Source organism: Camellia sinensis, chromosome 12, assembly GCF_055761805.1.
Source record: "Camellia sinensis isolate YWXY chromosome 12, ASM5576180v1, whole genome shotgun sequence".
Taxonomy (NCBI): Eukaryota; Viridiplantae; Streptophyta; class Magnoliopsida; order Ericales; family Theaceae; genus Camellia; species Camellia sinensis.
Window position 1 is genome coordinate 82,914,264 of NC_138972.1, and position 18,237 is coordinate 82,932,500.

The following is an 18,237-nucleotide window of genomic DNA, read 5'->3' on the forward strand; positions in this document are numbered from 1 at the left end:
CAATTAATTATTATTTTTAAATATATTGAATACATAATAGACTTTATAAATTTAGATCTCATATGAATTTCAACATATTTTAATAAAGTATGACGGTTTTTGAATCTTCAACATATTTTTGTTCTACTATGACATTTGGATGACTCAGATCTGTTTAAACTTTAAAACAGTGGCTGAGATATATTTTTCAAAAAATCTTTTACATGTACATTTTCTATTTTCCCTCTTCTCTCTCTTACTTTTTCATTTTCTCACCCATCCTTCCATGATCCCACCTTCCTCCCTCTTTTCATTTTATTTTTTTATTTTCTCCGATTGTTATTTTTTTCCCTATTTGTTTATTTTTCAATTTTTTCCTTTTTGTTCAATATATTTTTCACATATTTTCATACAATGTATGCATGCCCATAATACACTAGGACATTATGAACATACATACAATTTTCATATAATTATATAAGCAAAAGCATTATTGTATGTATACTCGTAAAAATTGTATGTATGCCAGATACATTTATCTATCTTGTTATATATTGTATAAGCAAAAACGAGTTTTCGTGAGAAGTTTTATGAGGACTCTAAAATTTTATAATAAATTTGTGAATTAATCAAATTAAAAAATAAATTTAAATAGTATTAGGATTACAATTATATTTTAATCCTAACATTATTTATACCATATCTTCAAACACAGACATACGCTAATATATATATATATATATATTGTAAAAAAATTATGTATTCATAGCATTTTTGTTTAGCGTTAGCTCAATAACCATCCACTCGCATTGCTTCACACATATCAACTTAGCTTAGATGTTATGTATATACATAACACAATCCCAAAATAATGGTTATTGCTCTAATCTTCGTATGATAGAACACACATTATCATCTTAGAATCAATATTCATTTCTATACCCCCACCCAAATTAAAGTAAATCAAATCTTTCATGTTCATTACAACAATCCATCTATTCATTTGCAAAAATAACAAAAACAATATACAATCCTCAACCACATCCTCTAAAATCCTAAAACTATCTATAAGAACTCAAATGGTTCAATGCAAAAGTATAAAAACCCTATACCAAGTAAATCTTCTTCATCCTCTACACTACCCATGAAAATAGTGAAAAGAGACCTCGATTTCTCAGTCTTACCTCAACCTTTCTCCTTTCTCCGTCTCTCAATTCATTGGATTTTTCAATTAGGCCACAAAGTCTGGAAGCAACGGGGCTGCAAACCTCTTCCGGTTCTGCAAATTGATGTTCTCATACACGTCTGTTGAATGAGACGATGTGGGAGTGTTAATAGCCCCAAACTCATTCGTTTCACCAATTTCTACTCTTCTCCCCATTTGGATTGTTTGGTTAGTGAGAAAATTTTGATGGGTTCCTGGCATGGACAGGCTTTCACAGTGTGGGAGACCGAGAGTGAGAGATACACCATTGCCAGAATAAGTTCCCGGGAACTGTTCCCCACCAAACCGCCCTATTTCGCCAATTGGGTACGATCCAAATCCGCCAATGAAATTTGCGGGCCCTCCCATGAATGCGAAACCATCTCTCCCTTGCCTCTCATCATCAAATTTCATCGGAACCTGCTCATTGGATTGCAAAAATTCAGAGCTCCTCTGTTTCTTGGGACTTCTTAGCGTGACTCCTTCAATTTCTGGTGATCCAATGAGAGTGAAACCAGGTTGGTTTCGGATGTTTAGTCTGGTGTGAGAGGGTGAAGCTGTGGAAACTGAGATTGATGATGGAGGAGTGTTGTGGTTTGTGGGATTGTTTTGTTTGGAAATGAATGCTCTGTTTTGGTTCTCGGTTACAGGACTTGTGTTTTGTGCAGGATTGGATTTTGATGGTGAGTTTTCATTGTTTTCGCTTCTGCTTGTTTTGTTGTCTTCTGATCCATTGTGTTCTTGTTCCTTCACCTCCTCCATGTACATTTCTTCCACCATTGGCTTCCAAAGTCGAACACGAGCATTTATGAACCAATTTGAGACCTAATCATCACAAAACACATTTAAACATGAGAACCCATCGAGGGGCTGTTTGTTAATGTCGTTGCTTTCCTATGTTCTCTTTGCAAAAATAAATAAATAAACAATTTTTTTTTTTTTTTATCTTTTTTTGCAAAAAAAAAAAAAAATTAGAAAGCTTCAAAAAAAAAAAAAAATTGTTTGACAAAAATATTTTGAACATAAATGAAAATAAAAATAGAGAAACATGTCTGGTGAATTGTGAGAGGTGTTAACCAATAGTGGAAGGTAGATGAATGTGATGATTGGTGGACAGAGATAGCTAGAGGTGATTATAAGAGTTGGTGATCGGAGTGCTCTTGGAGGCCATGAAGTGACCGGAGGTCAAAGTCGTGACCAGTCGATTACCGAAGAGTCACTAGAAGGTTGTTGGAGCTGGCTAGATATTACCAGTAGCTGGCTAACCGGTGGCGAGGGTGGATGGGCCGAAGGTGGTGGGGGAAGAAAGGAGTGAGTGAAAATGTGTTTCTAAAATAAGTGAAAACATTTCCCTTTTTTTAATGGAATTAATTAATTAATTTTTAGAAAACCAAAAAATACACCAAACAAGTTTCATTTTCAATTTAAAAAAAAAAAAATGAACACAAAAAACAGAAAGCGAAAGCGTTAAAAACCCATTGAAATTGTAAGAAAACAAGGAAATGCCCAAGAAAACAAGGAATCTAAAGGGTACCTGGCTCCTAGTTAACCCGGTTTGTTTTGCAAGCATAACCTTGTCCGAGTCCTTAGGATACCTGAAAATTTTTCAGACAAAAACAGATTTAAAACTACTAAAAATTCCAAATTCCAACAAAGATTTCAATTTCAAAAGGGTTTTGGAAAATTCTATGTCTTCTTACGGATGAAGAAAGTGTTCAAAAAGCCAAGCGCGAAGAACAGAAACAGAACGCTCAGGCAATCCTCTCTGAGGTCTCCAAGCATTGGGCTGAATCATTCCCAACTGTTGCAGAGCTCTCTGTTGTCTCAGCTGATGATCAACAAATCTAAGCCTCGAACCCTCGTTCCTGCCTCCTCCAAAGCCATCTTCTTCGCCTAAGCAATTGCTTGATGATCGAATTTGGCCTGTGATCGCGTCTTTGAGGCATCGAAATTGTTTTGAGATTGTTTGCAGCGCAAGCGCTGTGTATGTTTTTGCTGAGCCATTGCCTGCTGCTTGTTCGAACCATGAAATCACAATCTGGATTTGATGGTGGTATTGTCTGTACCTTTGTTCCACCTTCAATACCCAAATTTGAGGGAAGAAAAAGAAAAGAAGGATTGGAATTAGATGTTGATAACAGAGCAAAAATGGAATAGATTTCAAAAAATTGAGCTCTGTTTAAACTTGAAGTGTTCAATTATATCACTAAAAATCTATATTTAAAGCAAATTATTTTGAAAAAAAATAGTAGATAAAATTGTAAGGTTTGAAATCAAGGGTTCAATGTGAAAAAAATAACATAAATGGAAAGACTTTACAATTTGAAATCAAGGGTTCAATGTGAAAAAATAACATAAATGGAATGACTTTTTTGTTTCAAGTTCATGAAAAAAAGGTACTAGTGTGCAAGATCCTCACTAATCGAGATCTGTGAAAAGTAAAATGTATGCAGTCTTGTACAGTTTCAGAAGAGGTCGTTATGTGAAATTTGAAATTGAGATCCTTCAACATCATGATGATAATAAATGCATCAAAAACCCATTGAAAAAACACTATAAAACTAAGTTTTGATCATGGGGACTTCAAAGTGAAAAAGTACATTAAAAAAACAAAATTTTACTCTAGTTTAATGGGAAAAAAAAAATGCGAGCCAGACCATGAGATTCTCGCTAAATCAAAATATATGAAAGGCAAGATGTACACAACTTCAGAGAGTTTCTCGAGACAATGTTTTGGTGAAAATTTGAACTTTGAGATTCTCTAATTTCATGAAAACTAAACATACCCATAAACAAATTTATAGTCATTTTTTTACCTCATCAAGCATGTTGACAAGTTTTGCTTTCTTCATCTGAATCTCCTGTCTCTCCGCAGTCGTCAGCTCGCCGTGCCGTTGGCCACTTGTCTCTCCTCCACAGCCACTTTCTCCGGCCACTGCTGTCGCCGATGATTCTCCGGCATTCTTGACTCCTTTTCCAACATTCACAACCTCATCAAGAAGCTCCTGAGCTGCTTTCAAGTACTTAGATCCCAACAACACACTCTGAACTCCATTAACACCGTTCGAAATCCCCGATGCTGACGACGGTGACCCGCCCGAGACCCGGATATCCTCTCCGGTAACCGGTGGAATTGTCGGTGCAGAAACGTGGGTGGTCTGTTGAGAAGACAGGCTGAGAGACAGACCTTGAGGAGCGCGTGGAATGTCACGCGCCGCTGTGGGGTCAATTGAACTATACATATTGAAGCCGTGGAGGGCCGAGATGTCTTGGGAGTAGGCGGAGCCGCCGGCAGAAGTCACGGCCTGAAGCGGGATGCCAACGAACTGTTGGGTTTGGTTGGGTGGCGCGTGGGGGAGATTTTGTGGGTTGAAAGAGTTTCCGGCGGCGGCGGTGGAGTTGAGGAAAACGAAGTTTCCCGGTGGCGGCTGGTGGTGGTGGTGTTGCTGTTGTTGTGGGTTGGTGTCGGAGTATCCGACGTAGCTTGGATTCATCAGAATCAGGGTTTGTAAACCATGATCTCCTTGGATTTCGGAATTCCCATGAAAGTATGTCGCCATCGATCTTTCTTTCAATATCAATATATAAATATTTATATATCAATTCACACAATCTTCTTCTGTCACTGAAAAGGGACTACGTTAGCATTCATCACATCCCAATCTCTCTCTCCCCCCCCCCTCCCCCTCTCTCTCTACAAATATGTAAAGATATATCAGTTCAAGTCAAGTACCTGTTGACGATATGAAAGTGGGTGTTGAATGAAATTAACCCATTTGGCTGCCCAGAAAGCTGCTAATTTTCTTGGGAATTTTGGAGCTACTGTAGTACTAGTCTTCTTCTTCTTCTCAGATAAATCCTGGAAAATCAAGGGGAAAATTACTTGATGAACCAAAAAATTAAGCCACAACTTGGTAATCCCATAGCTGTATACAACAACCCATCTCTCTATCTCTGCTTTTTGATCTTCAACCATGGTGTATACTAAAGAAGAAGACATGGGTTTTGAAGAAATGACCATTTATATATATATGGAGAGAGAGAGAGAGAGAGAGAGAGAGAGGAATTGGGTTATATTATATGGTTTTGTATGATTACTACCTTGAATGATGGAAATCTGAGTGTGCACGTGCTTCGCGATCATCATCTGCAAAGAAGAATTTTAGTTTAAGCTCATCAAAGAACTATAGAGAGAGAGAGAGGGAGAGAGAGAGAGTATGATCATGCAAGTTTAAGGCTAAAATATACTAGGAGAATGAAACATCAAAACACAAAAACCATACCACATGTCTATACATCTATATATATGTTGATTATTGCATATGATGATATGATATATATATACATCTATGAATAACTATGGATTTATAAGTGTCTTCCTCACTTGGGTGTGAAGGGCTTTGTCAGGCTAATATCATCCCTGCAATTCTCTCACTTGAAAAGGGAATAATGAGAGAGAGAGAGAGAGAGAGAGAGAGAGATGGAGCTCAAAAGTCTTACAAAAAGATATCCATCTTTATTCACTCATTTATTGTAAAGTTTAACAGAAAATATATAATTTTAGTGAGAAAAAAAATATTAGAGAAAAACTTTATAACATTTTACACTGAATTTATGTAATTTCTTTACTTTTTACTAAAATGATATTTTTCTTAAATATACCGAAACCTTTCTCCCGGCTTGCTTGGTACAATTTCAAACGAGCTAAGGGGTGATAATTAAAAAACAAAAATTAAAACCTCTGTTTATAAATAAAATTATTTCCTTGTAACATACAAGTACTTATTTTGACATAATTTTTCAAAATAAAAGGAACAATCCTAGAAGCACTTAAATTTTTACATACTATTTAATGAAGTTTGTAAAATTTTAAATTTCTCTAACATTATTAATATATATATATATATATAACTTCGTAAATTACACTAAATAACTTCACAAAACCAAACGCAAATTTTAATATTGGATGATATAATTGATTTTTGTATAGAAACTTGTCATTTATCACTCTTTCTACTGCTACATGATAAAATGGTTTTTATAGTACTATTTATGGGTGATTTTTGAGGTCTTTACTATATTAGAGTCTCTCTCAAAAATCACCCTTTCATAATTAGGCTTTTTTTCATAAAAAAAAAAAGAAAAAAAGAAAAAAGAAAAGAGGACATGAAGTAAAGAGACCTGTGAATTGATATCAAATGTACAAGTTCTTGATTTTCTTGGTGACCCCCCTTCCCTCGGCTCTTTGTATTTCCATCTCTCTGTTTTTTTTATTTTTATAGAGGGGAGGGGCTTTTGTGTGAAGGTAACTAAGAGAGAGAAGATCTAAACAAGGGAACTTCACTGATTTGACCTTCCTTTCCAAATCATTTGATGCAGCCTGACTCCTCTTCCCTTTGGTGATCCTCCTTACAATGAACTCTGTAGAGAGAGAGAGAGACACAGAGAGATGTAGATGGGTATGTATGTGTGTATATTTGATACACTTACATATTAAAAAATAAATAAATAAATATATATAAATAAAAAAAGCTGCCTCAAAGTGTGTCAGAAGATACAAACAGCAGAGAAACGAGGAAACGTCCATTTCCACTATATTGAAACTTTTATTAATAATATACCTGATATGGCTCCTCCCCACTAAACTAATTGGATTGGAGAGGGACCTTTTCATACAATTTTCCTTAATTATTTATATGAAAAATATTTGGTTCACTGAAGTAGGAGCAATTCTATCTGAATGATGTAGTCAGATGATTGTTTGGATGATAAATATTATTCTTATCAATCGTAATTATTACCATTTCGATTGGTGTGTCAATTGATATCCGTTTAGATGACTGACATTCTCTCAAATGATCTGTCGAACAATCAATATGTGCAAATTTGAGCGAACTTAAATTCGGTAGATGTAACATTATTGTATTTATAATTTATTTTAATTGGAGTATTTTTTAGGGGAAATTTTAATGTTGTGTGGCATGTCTTGTGATTTATTGGGATGTTGATTATGTTTTAATTATAATAGTCAAGTCTTGAGGTCTGGGGGTGTTTTCCCTCCAAAATTTCAAGTTCAAAACTTCTTAAGTGTAAACAATTTTTTAGGTTTGTTCATATGGGGTTTAGCCCCAGATTTAATTGGGCCCCGTTAGTGAATTGTGGGATTGATCTTTAGAATTAGTTGATTCAATGAACTGGATAATGAGTTATAAAAAATAAATGAATTATGACTTCTTGTAATTGTTAGGTCTTTGGTTACGCTTTAGGTATGACCTATTGTTATTATTATTTTAATTATGACAGAAGAAGTCTTTAGATATGATTCATTGTATCTTTTTAGTTATGAAATTATCTCAAAAACGGTGTGTATGATATGGGGTGTGTAGGGTGGAAAGACTCTTCTCTTATACTGTCTAATGAAGTTTCTATTTACAATTTGTTATATAAAAATAATTTTAGTAAGTTGAAAATAGTTGATTATCTGAAAATTAGATAATACTCTTAACTTTTATTTTTTAATTATTAGTTTTTAACTTATAATAAGGCCTCGTTTAGCAAGTAGTCGTTTTAGCTTAAAAGTAAAAAAATTACTAAAAAAATCAAAAAGCTTATAACCTATACCAAAAAGTCAAAGATTTCATTTTTTCTCTACTTTTTGCACATCTTTTCGTAAAAAGTCAAAAAGTCACCTCAAACATTCTAGTTTTTTTACCTCATATTTTAGCCAAAAAATTACTAAAATAGCATGTTCCCAAATGAGGCCTAAGTTGCACCAAATAAACTGAAAATCCGATTGAGAGCTTTAAGTTTATTTTCGATTTATTTTGATAGCAGAAATCATTTATCTTTTAGTTCAAGTTGATAGGATATTAATAGTTATACAATTATGAGTAATATTATACAAACAAAAAATTCATATATAATTTTTATACATAATAATGTGGTTCATTGTGAAACTTTCATTTCAAAACAAAATATCTTAGGCTTCGTTTGGCAAGTTAACATTTTAGTCAAAAAGTCAAAAAGTTACTAAAAAAGTCAAAAAGCCTATAACTTATACTAAAAAGTCAAAGATTCTTTTTTCTTTCTACTTTTTGCACATTTTTTCATAAAAAGCCAAAAAATCACCCCAATCATACTAGTTTTTTTACCTCATATTTTAGCTAAAAAATTACTAAAATAGCATGTTCCCACACGAGGCTAAAGATGAATTTATTTACAACAATGATATTGTCACATCATTCTTGTGAAATTTCTTGCATCAATTTTATATATGAATATAATTGTCCTATAGTTATATTACATTTGAGATTTAAAAAAAAAAATAGAAAATGAAAAAAAATAGTCTATTTTTGAAATTATAGTCATCATTTTTTTTAAAGATTAATGTTAATTAATCATATAATTACTATGCTTGATTTATCTAATTTTTTAAAAGAATGATCTACTCTCCTAAAACATGAACATTTAAAAATCGAATAAACAAACCCAAGAGTAGAGCACACAATCTCCCAACTCAATTACTAGATGGGAGGAGATATTGTTTTTAAATTTATTATATAAAATAAAGAATTAAAATGATGACTGACGATAATGGTGATGATGACGACTAACAGTAGTATTGGATGGTCCTAATTGATCATTTGTAAATATCTCCTGGGCTTTCTATTCTTTTATTTATTTTCTTTTCTTTTCTCTTTTTCTTTGTTGGTATTTTTGTGGTCGAATGAAAGAGTTTGAAGATAAAGCAATAAAAATGCTGAGGAAAGCAGGGCCAACCACCATAGCACCTACTTTAATGCTCAAAAAGGTTAATATATCATTGTCTGTAATGGTGGTATACAAATTTATTTATTTTTAAATGAAAAAAATTGAAAAAGTAATTTACAAATAAAATTTGTATACCTAAAACAAAATTAAAATGATATAATAATGACATTCTTACAATTATGAGTTATAATAATAAGTGTTTTGTTTTAAAATGAAATAATCATAAAAGACTGTTATCCTGTATAAAACAATTGTATTAAAAATTCCATTTATATAGTATTATCCAAAATATTTGTGAAAATAAAGAGAGTGGATTAATGATCCAAAACTTTAGAATACAACCAGTGAGTGATTGGTGTCGTGGTAAAAACTCAAATTTTATTACACAACTTAGTTTTGAGTTTCTATAGTGGCTTGGTAGGGTTAGACCTTAGCACCCAGAGTACGTGGTGGATCTTAATTTCATCCCCGACATATGTGCGGTGGGATCTCTTGTAGATTGTCGTGTGGTGCTAAGGAGCAATACTTCCTGACAGATATATAGAGTAGTTTATCTACATATCAAATATATATATATATATTTGTATAGAACCCACTAAAATATAGAACCCAATAAAGATGTATGTTATTTACCATTTATTATTTTCTAGAAGACATGGTGAAGCCTCTCCCTAAACTTTAAAACTCTTATCTTATTTTTCTCTCTAGATTTTCCTATAGGGAGAAGGAGACGGTAGTGGTTCCTCTACCTCTCCAATCTCCCTCTCCTCTCCCTTTCTTTTCCTTTGATCCTCCTTCAGATTTGGTCTTTAATCCAGATTTGATGTTTGTCTCATCAGTTTGACCATCACCACCTTGCATTCTCTACCTTCAAACTCAAAACTTTAAGATCTGGTTTCAAATATTCTTATAGTCTGAAGGCTGACGCTGGATAACACGTTTGTTTTACGCTAAGCGATCACCTCAATCTCAATATTCTATCTTGACTAGCGGATAGGCAGCCTTTAGATTCCAAGTTAAAGGTTGCAAAGTAATAGAGTGTTGGATGAGTTCGGTGGTAACTTGGATTTTTTTTTTTCTTTCTCTATTTAGTGTTTTAATTTTTAGTTTGTTGATGTAATAATTATCCCTTCCTGTGTGGAGGTCGTTTTCTTCCCTTATGAGAGGCATTTTCTCCTTCTTCATGGAGGCTTGGATCTTTTCTTCTATAGATGTTGTTTATCTCTTTTGGAGATCTTATGATACTGCTGTAATAGATTGATCCGATCTTTTATTAATTTTGTAAAAAAAAAGAAAAAAAGATGCATTTTAATTATAACATATCATCGTCACATTATTTTGATATAATGGAGATACAAAGTTTCATAAAAAAGAGCATATTTTTCCCCTCAAACAAGTGAGTCCAATTGAACGTGTTGGTGTTAAGACCCACAGTTTCTCTCTCTAGCTTTCTCTCCTAGGGTTTCCATTTGGGCTGCTGCTTTGGGGGGGGCTCTGGTCTCTCTCGGGCTGCCTCTCTCCTCTTCCCCCTCAATCTGCCATTTCTCTGCTGCCTCCCACTGTTCTGTGCCGCCACACCCATGATACAACGGATCTGCCGGCTATCGCCTCTTCTCGCTGCCGACACCACCACCACCACCACGCCGTGGCCTTCCTTCCACCAGATCTGATTCTTCCTTAGATCTCAGCTTGGTTTTCTTTTTTTAGCTTTTTTCTAATTTTATTTCTGTTTTCTGTGTGTTTGAGTTCCATGGGTGTGATCTGTTAGCTTACCCTCTCCGGAGTGAAGCTTTTGTGGTATCTCCGACTAGCCTTAGTGCTGATCTCTTATGATCGCTTCTGCTTTGCAGTACGGGTTAGGATCATATATGATCATGTCTTTGATACTATTTTTAGCTTTGCTTATGTATTTATTTGCTCATTTTTCCTTTGATTTGGGTAAGCTCTACGTGTAAGCATGGACTCTTTTGTAAGTGCTGTTTTGGCCCATCTTTAATGGATTTCTCTTCCGATCAAAAAAAAAAAAAAAAAAAAAGTGAGTCCAATTGTAATTATTTATTGGGAATGACTGGTCTCCAATCTAATTATTAGACTCGGTGGCACTTCTTTTGACCTATCATGAGTCTTATTTTGATCATTCAAGCCATCCACCTTTAGGATCACTTTATGTGGGCTACCCGCACACAAAATTAGGTCAATCCGATATACATAAATACATATGGTATATTTTTCAGAATCATTCTTGTTGTTTATTTTTTCAAAAAAAAAGAAGAAAAAAAGAAAAGGATTTTGAGTGATGACAGAGTGGAATGTTGGAATTGGATGCCAGCGGAGGACGTGGTGGTTTATTGGTTACTGGAGATTGAGACAAACACGTCTAGAAAAAAAACAAACAAACTCTAACGGACAGCAAAGGCTAGGTTGCCAACTAGCCACCCGCCGGTCAACAAAAAACACATATCAAAATCTTATAACTCTGATACCAAGTTAAGATAATTGTAGAGAGAGAGAGAGAGAGAGAATCATTGTATGTTGAATAATATTGTTGTATTGAACTTTTACAAAAGGTGATCTATATATAGGACTTATATGGAGTGCTAATAAAAAAATCATGAGAATTAGGAAACCTAACCAATATGGAAAATAGTATATTTTAGATATGCTTTAACAATATGAGTGATCTACATAAAGTGAACAAAGAGATGAACGACTCGGTCGTAACGGGATCACGATGGGTCGGACGTGCTCGAACAGTGCGGTTCAATCCAACAACTGGAATGAAGACAACCAATTGTATTATTTATTTTGTTTGTCATACAAGAGTATATGGTAAATTAACATATATTTTTGTATTATTACATAAATACAATCATTTTCCTAACATATATAATTTTTAATCTAATGCGAGGTAAAAAATTACAAGGAAAAACCCACCTATCAGTGTAAAAGGTCAGATTCTAATCTCCTAGTAAATTACATACGACTTGTTTGCTACAGTTTTAAATAAAAAAATCAGAAGCAAAAAGCATTCTTTCTTAATTTTCAAACAATCAGTTAACTTTTTTCAAATTAAAAAAAAGAAAAAGAAAAAAAAGCTATTTGTACCTTATAAATTATAAATAAAAATTACACTAAACAGTTAGTCACAAATTCTGAAAATAAAAAATATATAAACAATTCTAGTAAACTATACCAAACATGACCATAGACTCTTAGTTCATGGATCTCCCAAGTCTTGGTTGGTTTTCAAAACTTAATCAATATATGTTATCCATTTATTTTATTTATTTATTTATTACTTTTTTTCTTTTTCTTTATTTATTTATTTAAATTTTCCATGCTTATTCTAAAACTTCCTCTAGGGGCTCCCGACATCCATGTTTATTAATCACTCAAAGAATTTGGGAGGGATAATCAAAGTGAAAGCAATAGTTATCTGTACACCTCTAATCAAAGGCAATTATGATGTTTTGGTTCTCAAAAATGTTTTGTATTTATAGAAAATATTTAATTTTTTTTAATTTGAAATTTATTTTATAATTGAAATTTAATATGTCTCTATCACACTTAAAATAAATTTGATCTATATATTTAAATTGTAGACACTTCTTTAAACATTTTTTATGAATACTTTGCATTCTTGTTTTGGCTGTCACATTCCTAAAGGATCATCTGTCCAAAACAAGAAAGAAAAAGGCTAGTATGATCCATTCCTTCTCTTTTATTTTCTTTTTTAAGTGTTAAATTAAACAATGTTTCAACATCCCAATGTTATTTTCCCCAAATCTCTGTTTTTATTTTATTTTTATTTTTGTGTAGTTGACATAAAGTATAACAAGGCTGATTTTTTCAAGATTAATGTTATATAAACTAATAAATATGGTAAATTTTCTTAAATATCATTGAAATGATTCATATTTCAATTTCTCAAATTTAATTACTGAATAACACATCAATTAAGAGAAAAAAAAAAAAAACTTAGGGTAAATTATATTGACCTCCTCTAAAATTTAGAGAAAATATAGTCAATTTTACAAGTTTGACATAATTATATTGAACTCTTTTAAAGTTTTAATTATATAACATTTGTCTTCATTTTTATCAAAAATCATTAATCATATAAATCAAAAAAATAATATTGTCATGTCTTTAAATTGAAATATGTATTTCATATTATTTATTTTTGTGTGTATTTTTACACCATATATATAAGTATATCATTTTAACTTATTAAAAGAATTGTCAGTGTAATTATATTAAAATTGTGAGATTTACTATTTTTCTATAAATCTCAAAGTTCAGTATAACTTATCCAAAATTTTATTAGATTTATTAGTTTGTATAATCAAGAATGCTTAGTTTATCATATTTTCTTATCAAGTTTTGTTTATGATCTCATATATCAACATTACGCTAGAAAAATAGATTTCATCATTCATCTCTATTTTGAATGTGAATAATGCTATATGCACCAACTAATGTACCAATTGATGATGTGACATATTTTAAGATATTTTTGATATTTGTAATTTATATAATGAGTGGAGTCAATAATAATGTCATAACTAGTGTTGATACAATAGTTAGTATACTAATTGATGTATGTAGCACTACCGCTTTAATGTAGACACCTGTCAGCAATATTGACACCATAACAAGAAGCTATGGCAAAACCTTAGGGTGATATTAATGGTTTACTTTTCCAACTAATCATATTCATGCATCTCCACATATTATTATTGCCCTAATAATGTGGTTTGGTTAGGTGATATATACTATTTAATATGTAGGTGTGTAACTGCCTATTGTGATTATCAGCTGTTAATCTCTCAAATCAATATCAATGGTACTTAATTTTCTCAATAATCATTGACACATCCTAATTGCCTTTTCATCATAATTAATTTAATATAATCACACCTAAGTCTACATTATCTACAATACCATAAAAAAGTAAACTCATTTCGCTGCTAAACTTTTAGTATCACAATAAATATTAAAAGGGTATTCCTTCCACAGGTGTTACTGTCCATCTGAAAAGTACCAAATAGGTCAGACCTCTTAGTTTTGATGACACTAATTTTCAAGGGAAATAAAAATAAAAATTTAGATTTTCATGATTCATTTGAAAAAAAATAAAATAAAAAAGAATTTGTATAGAAAAGTAATTGTTAATATTTTAGCAAAAATTACTCATTCTTGAACAAATGTTATCCTGATAAAATATTATTTTTGCTGATAAAAAAAAAACAATAATAATGATTAGGCGTACAATATTTGAATTATTAACTTTTTTCTTTTTTGAGAATTTCTAATGAAAATATTGACGTAGAAATTTTGTTCCTAGTAATCAGATTCGCAAATTTTCTCTCCCCATGCATTTGTGTAAGAATTTGTTGAGGAAAATAAAAGGAATAAAAAAACTGAAAAAAATAAGTTTATTACCTTCCCTTTTCATTTCCCCCACAAATTCATTTATGCACATTTATGATCTAAACACAACATAACAGAATAACGGTGTAGAAGGATATCTCCGATGAATTTCAAATTTTAATTTTTCTCCCCAGTCGCTTTTGGGTAGAGCTAAAAAGGCCTCTTTTTTTTTTTTTTGGTGAATCTTATTGGTTTATTTAGGTCAAATCACTTCTTTACTTTTCGAAATGTCTTTTTATAATAAGCAAACAAAATTAACTTATAAGTCATATTCAAAACAACCTTCAATAACCTAAATTAATTATAAATATCATGACAAGCGAGCATATCAAACTAGACATTTAATTATAAAAGATAAGCACAACAAATCAAATAAATACAACAATCAGAAGAAAATTCCTAACAAATATAGAAGGGTAAATTACACTCAGCTCTCATGAAATTCGAAAAAATATTAGGAAAATGATTGAGAGCCCTAAAAAAGTTGCCCCTAATACCCCTAATTTCCAATTTTGGAAACTGTTTTTTTTTTTCTTTCTTTTTTCTTTTTTTTTTTTCTTTCTTTTTACCCGAAATGGAATTTCGAGCCATTCGGGGCTCTCCATTTCGGGCCCTCAATCACCGCCCAAAATATTAATAGTTCCACCCTTTTGATATAATTACATTATTCTCTCTTGTGGTTTTAGTTCACATAACAGTTTTGCCATTTTTCATCAGTAATTCGTTAGTTGTACAACTGACAAAATGATATTGCCATATCTTTTCTACTAAATTGTATATTTGTTTTTGTTTATTTTGGTGTCACTATTTACATTAGTTTCAGATACTTTAGTTTTACAAAACGAGAAGTCAACGTAATTATTTCAAAAGTGTGAATATATTTTTTGGCAAATTTTAAGAGATGTAAGTATAACTTATCCAATATATAGACTCGTGGCCAACGGATAACCCCCCATTAATTAAATTTCAATAGTCATGAAGCTGATTTAGTCCCCATGAAATATTCGTTATTAATTTCAAAGAATGATTACACATTTTTTGGTGGATTGGCTTTCCCTATCATTTTAAAATTTCACCATTTGATAATGGTTTATATTACTATCAAACGAATGATTAATCAATCCTAAATTATTATTTTTTTAAAGCATGAAGACACATGGGTCATTGGGTCATGTAAACTAAACTATTGACAATAATAGTAATAATAATAATACTAATAATAATAATAAATAAATAAATAAATAAATAAAAACTCTCAGGTAAACTCATGAAAAGAACTGGACAACAAAATACAAAGGATAAATCACACTATTAATTCCTTTAATTTTAATGAAATTTCACTTTTATGGAAATTGTTTCAATTTTATTAATTTAAATCACATACTTCTAATTATTTGTATACCTATTGTCTACAATTATTTTCAATCTATTACATAATGCATACCTTCAAATACACCCTCCGAAGGTCTTTGTAAGTATGAATTATCCTCTGTGATTTTAAAAGTTATAAATATTCCATGTTAGAATTTTTTATTTAACGGGGCTAACAAAAACAAAACAAAAAAATTAACTATTATCCTATATAATAAAAAATTACCAGAACTGTTAATTAAAAAATATTTTTAACATCATTAAAAATTATTAATTGATTTAATGGTTGATTAATGAAATTTGTAACCTGTTATGCAATTACAAATTTAAAACGGCCAGATGTAATTTTCAAAATGACAAGAGACAAGTAAAACTAAAGAGATATATTTGTAATTTATCTTAAAATTGATTATACTTCTTAAAATTTTACATGCATCTGAATGGCCAGGGATTTGTGAATTTCTATTCACTGCTATGCTTCCATTTTTTTTTGTTTTTGTCAGTTAATAAGAATAATTACAAGTACGAGAAATATTATCACTACAACAATTAACACTTTTAGCAACAAAAAAATTGGTCGCTAAAAGTCTATTTTTGGTCGGCAAAAATTATTCGCGACCAATTTTTTTGGTCGCTAGTTTGGTCGCCAATTGAGGGTCGGCAAAAATAATTCGCGACCAAAATTTTCATTGGTCGGCAAAAGTTGGATTTTGCCGACTAATTTTTTGGTCGCTAAATATTTAATTACCGCGACTAATTCATTTTGTCGCTAAAACACTTTGGTCGCAAAAAGTCGCCTTTTGCCGACCAAATTTCTTAGTCGCCAATTGACACATTTCGCGACCAAAAAGTTTGGTCGTTAATTGTGACAGTTCGCGACCAAAAATTTTGGTCGCCAACTGTGACATTGTGCGACCAAATTTAGTTTGGTCGCCAATTGTTACTTTTCGCGACCAAAACTGTTGGTCGGCAAAAGTGAATTTCCACGACCAACAAAAATTTTGGTCGGCAATAGATGTATTTTTTGCGACCAAAATTCTTGGTCGGCAATTGTCATTTTTCGCGAAAAAAAATAATTTATTTGTCGCGACTAATAAATTGGTCGCCAAAGCAGGAAAATAATACACCTGTAATATTTAGCGAATTCATAATCAAAATAGGACGAATTCATTATCAAAACAGGTCTTATTATAAAATTTTCTATATCCAAGTTTCAACACATAACTGGGCAGCAGCAACATTGATTCCAAAAACAACGAACAATTCACAAAACCCTATTCTAAACCCCAAAAAATAAAAAACAATTCATTCTAACAAAAATTTAACATAATTAGCATCAATTTCAAAAAAAAAGAACATCTGGTGTTAACAAGGTTGAGTATTGTTCAGTATTGTTGTTGTTTTTTATGTAGGGCATCCAGCTCCTTTTTGGCCTCTGCAAATCTCTCTTTGTCGTACACGTCAACAAGGTAAACTACAGAATCCACCTGCATGATGATCAAAAATTATATACTATTTGTGAACAAAATTCAATAAGCACTGTCATATAAATGAGCTGTGATTTGTCCTTTTCGTGCCTTGACAGAGAATATCAAGCAAGAAAAACTAGTCTCTAATATCAAAAGATGTAACTCATAAAAGAAATTATGAAGTCTATGTTAAGAAACCAGTGAAACCCAAGTAACATCATGTCTAAAATGCAAGTCATGCCCAGATATTCAGATTTTTGGGGTGATTTTTGGGCCTGAACTCATTTTGAAAATGATGTTAAATCCCTTGGATCTGCAATAAAGATAATATTTAAACTTGAAAATAGACAACAGCAAGCCAAAAAGTCACAAATTCTGTAAACTATAAAGAGATTCAACATACTGATATCAGATACACATAAATTATTGTAAAATAAACTGCGAAGCAATGAAACTTTAAGCGTGTGCCTTACATTTACTCTTTCTACCCTCCGCATTTCGTCTTCAAGCAAAGATAGTTGTGCAAAAGAAGTCCAATGGCTGCAGTCTAATGTACTAGGTTTCAGGAGCCAAAATATCGAGAGGTCTTGCCAAAAACCAAAGTCCAGGTAGGTTCATCTAGTGCAAAAAGGGTTTGATTCATTTTTTGCCAGACTAGATAAAGTTAATACTCGATGATTGAAGTAAAATGCCTGCAACTTTTTCACTTTCTTACAATACGCCTGAGCAAACAATAATTAGTGTATCACAGCCATAACCAATGATCAGGAACTTACCAACTATCTATTGCTTGTTGAACTAATTCAGGTTTCCCACACTGACTATATGCTCTGGCTCTTCCAAATCTTCCTCAATGCCAAATACATCTGGGGCTACATTGAACTACTTTACTTTTAGGAATAAATGTCAAGGGGTGTCAGTGTAATTTACCCATATATATATATATATATATAAGCAATGTGTAATTAGGTAAAGAACTACATGTACTTTTAGGAATAATTGTATAAAGTG

General features: G+C 31.9%; 1 protein-coding gene and 1 long non-coding RNA gene across 4 annotated transcripts in view; both read right to left on the reverse strand.

Annotated features, from left to right (window-relative positions):
- Positions 1-894: 894 nt before the first annotated feature.
- Positions 895-6,850, reverse strand: BLH1 (BEL1-like homeodomain 1). Of its 3 annotated transcripts, none has more exons than XM_028221733.2 (7): positions 6,365-6,850; positions 5,285-5,330; positions 4,917-5,042; positions 4,000-4,808; positions 2,884-3,260; positions 2,718-2,778; positions 895-2,008 (listed from the first exon to the last, which is right to left on the reverse strand). In XM_028221733.2, exons 4-7 carry the CDS (start codon positions 4,741-4,743, stop codon positions 1,211-1,213), a joined length of 1,980 nt encoding a protein of 659 aa, XP_028077534.2. In that variant the 5' UTR covers positions 4,744-4,808; positions 4,917-5,042; positions 5,285-5,330; positions 6,365-6,850; the 3' UTR covers positions 895-1,210. The 3 variants fall into 3 exon arrangements, with proteins under 3 accessions (XP_028077534.2, XP_028077532.2, XP_028077533.2); XM_028221731.2 differs by lacking the exon at positions 6,365-6,850 and adding an exon at positions 5,568-6,093; XM_028221732.2 differs by lacking the exon at positions 6,365-6,850 and adding an exon at positions 5,467-5,748.
- A 10,077-nt stretch (positions 6,851-16,927) lies between these two features.
- The window catches only part of LOC114283228 (uncharacterized), a 2,445-nt gene continuing 1,135 nt past the window's right edge, over positions 16,928-18,237 (reverse strand). The window contains exon 2 of the long non-coding RNA XR_014346700.1: positions 16,928-18,098. This is a non-coding gene — a long non-coding RNA (uncharacterized LOC114283228). The remainder of the gene's footprint in view (positions 18,099-18,237) is intronic.

What these genes read in the sequence shown, in the direction of transcription:
- BLH1 (XM_028221733.2), bottom strand. Translation starts at nt 4,743, where the DNA reads ATGGCGACATACTTTCATGGGAATTCCGAAATCCAAGGAGATCATGGT. An exon ending in TTTGAACACTTTCTTCATCC is followed by an intron (nt 2,779 to 2,883) that starts GTAAGAAGACAT and finishes AAAAATTTTCAG; the next exon opens with GTATCCTAAGGACTCGGACA. An exon ending in CCGGGTTAACTAGGAGCCAG is followed by an intron (nt 2,009 to 2,717) that starts GTACCCTTTAGA and finishes TGTGATGATTAG; the next exon opens with GTCTCAAATTGGTTCATAAA.